Source organism: Lupinus angustifolius, unplaced genomic scaffold, assembly GCF_001865875.1.
Source record: "Lupinus angustifolius cultivar Tanjil unplaced genomic scaffold, LupAngTanjil_v1.0 Scaffold_589, whole genome shotgun sequence".
Lineage (NCBI taxonomy): Eukaryota > Viridiplantae > Streptophyta > Magnoliopsida > Fabales > Fabaceae > Lupinus > Lupinus angustifolius.
Window position 1 is genome coordinate 14,504 of NW_017727922.1, and position 4,519 is coordinate 19,022.

Below are 4,519 nucleotides of genomic sequence, written 5' to 3' on the forward strand. Positions count from 1 at the left end.
TATATATTCATATAAAAAGAGGAATGAATCTAATAGATCTATATGTATGAAAGTTTCAATCCATATTTTATTTATATATTATTATAAAAGTATATAAAAAATTATAAATTATTTTAGTAATTGTATATTATAGTATGTATAAATTTAAATATATGATCATATATTTTAATATATAAATTGAAAAGTTTTGAATTAAATATTATCTTTATTCATATTCATATATTCTTTTAGAAGAATGTTTTTCTTATAAGAGTGGATTCATTTATTCAAGAATTTTTTAAATTTACTACATATGTTATCTATTTTAATGATTTAAATTAATGTGTAGATCTAAACCATTTCCCTTTTTATACACATTTTTAATACTAGGTTTTGGCCTAATCCTATCATGATACCTCTAGATATTAGGATATAATATCACTACTTATTTCTACACAAATATAAATAGTTCTAGAAAATGTACATCAATATTTTAACACTGATTCATGAGTTTAATAGAAGATAGGTTTAATTTCATTAGAGATAATCTAAACAAACATTTCATTATTAGACATGTGTCATTTTTACCGTGATTGTTTGTACATATTTTATAGAAAAAAATCATTCTCAATAATGAAGAGAATCCTAACCCATATTTTAGTGTATGATAATTACATTGCATGACAATTAATTGATTCTCATTAAGTTTGTTTTTTTAGTAAAAAAACGTTTGATTTATGTTTTCGATCTAATAAACATGCATGGATTGGTCAAATCAAATTTTCTCAATTGTCCAAATCATAAAACATTTTATTTATGATAAGTTTTTGAAAGCTGTTAGATATCCAAGAAAATATTGATTGAAGTTGATTGTTTGTCCCATCATATCTTTTCAAATATTTGGGAAAATCTTTCCTCAGTAGAATCTCTTTGAAAGTGATTGTCTTTGCAAAACGCTCAAGCCTAACTTTTATTATGAAAATCTTCTATTTGAGAATTTCCTTGATCTCTAACAAGAAGGTAGGTACAAGATTGGTCATACAAATAACATTGTTGATCAATAAAGATTAAGACATCATGAATCATACCTTGTTTCTTATTCCAAATAAGAATTATGTTTGCTAGTATGTGAATAACGTGTAAGACATAAATAAGAATGAAGATTTTATTTGTTGTTATAGATGCTCTTACATAGAAATCATGGACCTTACTCCTACTCACATTCACCAACAAATATAAGTCTTAGTCTTAATATGTGAGATTAGATGTATGGATAGAACAACATTATCATAATATTATATTAACAAATTATTGATATCTAAATCTTCAACGACTTTATGGGAAGGGTGGAGAAGGAAAAAAGAAAGACAAATAAAATTGATAAAAAAATTACAAAATCATATACCATCATTCTATGTGCACAATGGACTTTGAGGATGGTGAGAAGAATAAGAAGAGTGGTTTTGAAAGGAGCAAAATCCCATTATCTCTTCAACACTAAGTCTACATTCTTGAGTAGAAGAAAACTTATCCTTCTTTCCTTCCACCATCTTCAATATCCTCTCAAAAACAGATACTTCACAAGGAATCCTCAAAACACCAACTTGTTCAAACCCAAATTCTTCTTCTGCTTCTCTCAGCAGTATCTGAAATGCTTGATGAGTCAAATATTGAGTTGGAATAATGAACCTCTTAAGCTCTTCACCAACACAAACAGCTAGGTACCCTTTTGGAACAACAACATTGTTGCTTGATCCAATACCTTCATGTTCTGATAAAGAAAGTGTTCTTTTCAGAAACTTGATGCTTTTATTGCTGCTAGTGTTGTTGTTATTGTTGTTGGTGGTAGTGGTTTTTGAAGAGTTAGCTTGTTTTCTCCATTTCTTAAGGATTTGTTGAAGTCTAACAATTTCCATTATTTTGTTAGGTTTCTTTGGATTCATAGACATGGTGTCTCTCTTTGGCTTATTTTGTGAGTTTAATCTTTTGCTTTTTTGAACAACTATGTTTATATTGGTTTGTATAGTTCCAATTTATAGAAGACTTAGACCTAGCTAATTTCCATTTCCTAATGATAATAAAAATATTACATTATTGTTTTCTATGAAGAATATTATTGGGAGAATATAAAATTAATATATTTTTATGTTAGTTGAATATTTAGAATGTATTGAAGACTTAATTGGTTGTTAAGTTGAGGAAGTAATATTATGAGATATTTTTTATTTTGTTATTTTTCCTTATTTCTTTATCATATATACTATATTTTCTTATTTTTATTAAAGATAGAGTCTAGCTAGTTTAAACATTTGTGTAATATATTATTAATGTGTTTTATAATAGCATCAAGTAGCTTATAATGATACATTACCAGTTTTTTTAAAAATAGCTTATAATAAGAAATTATTTGCTGAATGAAGTAATTTCAACAATATACAAACTTATAGGACCATATTCTGATAAACTATTTATTGTAGATTTTGACTTTTATAAACTAGATACTTATACCATTTTACTCTTATTAGCTAGTTTCTAAAATAACTTACACTAATTGTGTAATGAAGTTATTATATGGACCATATTATATATGAGATAATTATTCTATACTTGTGATTTTATATTATTCTTTTTGCTATATCATCTTATTAAAAGTTCTTATAACTTATTTATTTTTTAAATAGAATTAAATTAATATTTTTAACGAGGTGGATAATGAATATAGAAGATTTTTGTTTCATCATACATTTATCCAGTGTTGTTAAAACCGTACCAGTTATCAAACCGGTCAGGGTACTGGTATAGTGGTATAGTGGTTCAACCAGTGGTTCAGTAATTAAACCGCATGCCGGTTAAACCGGACATACCTACTTATATTTATATATATATAAACCTATAACAAAAAAAAATTCAAATAGGTAGATACTCAAATTTATAATTCATATTTATAATCTACTCAAAATTCACATAAATAAACAACTTTAAGTCTTTAACAAATTCAAAGTCTAAATTAAAAAACATATATCAATCCAAAAGTATCACTTAACAACCACAAAATATAAATAAATGACATAACTTTACAACTCACTCTATAAAACAAATAAATTTAGAGTTTTAACATTTAACACCAATGAGTCAAAATTGTCTTATATGAATATTATACTTTTCTACCAAATCCTATCTTCAGACAGTACTCCAAGATTACACAAATGTTACTGAGATTACACACGAATGTTATTAGGAACCAAAATGTGTAATCTAAGTATGCATTGGAAGCATGTGTCTTGAAGTGTTGAAGAATGATTGGAAAGATGGGTTATCCTTGTAATGAGTTTTTAAGTTTTTTAAAAAAAATAAAATATATGTGTATAAACCGAGGTACGGTACGTTCTTTAATTTATCACTACAATAATATTCTTAATTTAAAGTAAACTCTCTCTTTTCTTCATTGACATGCCATAGATGCAATTTCCTCAACAATTATAAAATTAAGCTTTGAATTTATAGTGTCACATGCATGAGAAAACCTAGATATGAAGTTTTCCATGATGAGTTAAAGTTCAAGTTGTGGCTCCCAGGTTTCACATGTGAGAAACTATATAGAAAAATGCATGTATCATACTAAAACTTAGCCTCACATCACTCTTATCATATGATATTTGGCAATAATAAAAACTATACATGTATGATAAAATTTGAATGTAAATGTGTATTAATAGTTAACATTATTTCATTAATACATTTCTTTTAACATTATCAAACAAATAATAATTTGGACACAGCAAAGTGAACTCTATCCTTAGAAGAGTATGTATATGAGATTCACCACTTTAAATTATTTTAACTTTCTGCCATCTATAATCTGAAAGTTAATTTTACAACCACTAGGTTTGTGAGATATTTGACCAAAGAGGAAAAAAATATTATGTCTCTCATGCACTTTCTTGTTTTGCAGGTTATGGTTTATTTAAATCACAAGAGATTAGGACTTAGATTCTACAACTAAATTATTATAAATTAATAAGTTTAATATCTACAATAGTTTAAAGTTTTTATACATTAAATATATTATTCATTATTGCTCATTTATATTATTTTTCTTTAAGAGTTAACAATGATTAATTAGAAATACATACATATTAATTAAATCTACTTAATATTATCAATAAGATGTTGATCTAGTGGTGTAAGGCTTTGCTAAATCTTTAAGATGACCAAAAGTAAATCTTTTGATTCATAGAAGCAACACTTAAGAATGATAGTCATGCATCCCAAAAATAATTAAATTTCTTACCTAAAATATTGAAAATATGGTGATAATACAACTAATATATATATATATAGAATAATGTATCTCCTTATATAAGGAGATAACTTATCTCATCTAGCCAGTAAAAATGTGACATGCGCTATTTTGTTTATTTTTAAAAATATTTTTATAGAAAATGATGAAACATGACAAATGTCATGATTTTACTGACAGTAGGAGATAACTTATCTCCTTATATAAAGAGATACTCCATTCCCGTATATAAATATATAT

General features: G+C 25.7%; 1 protein-coding gene across 1 annotated transcript; it reads right to left on the reverse strand.

Moving 5' to 3' along the window:
• Positions 1–1,315: 1,315 nt before the first annotated feature.
• On the reverse strand, positions 1,316–1,968 carry LOC109341705 (auxin-responsive protein SAUR72-like). The gene has a single exon (XM_019579651.1). The coding sequence runs from the start codon at positions 1,926–1,928 to the stop codon at positions 1,392–1,394; it is 537 nt and encodes a 178-aa protein (XP_019435196.1). The 5' UTR covers positions 1,929–1,968; the 3' UTR covers positions 1,316–1,391.
• Between the last annotated feature and the right edge of the window lie 2,551 nt (positions 1,969–4,519).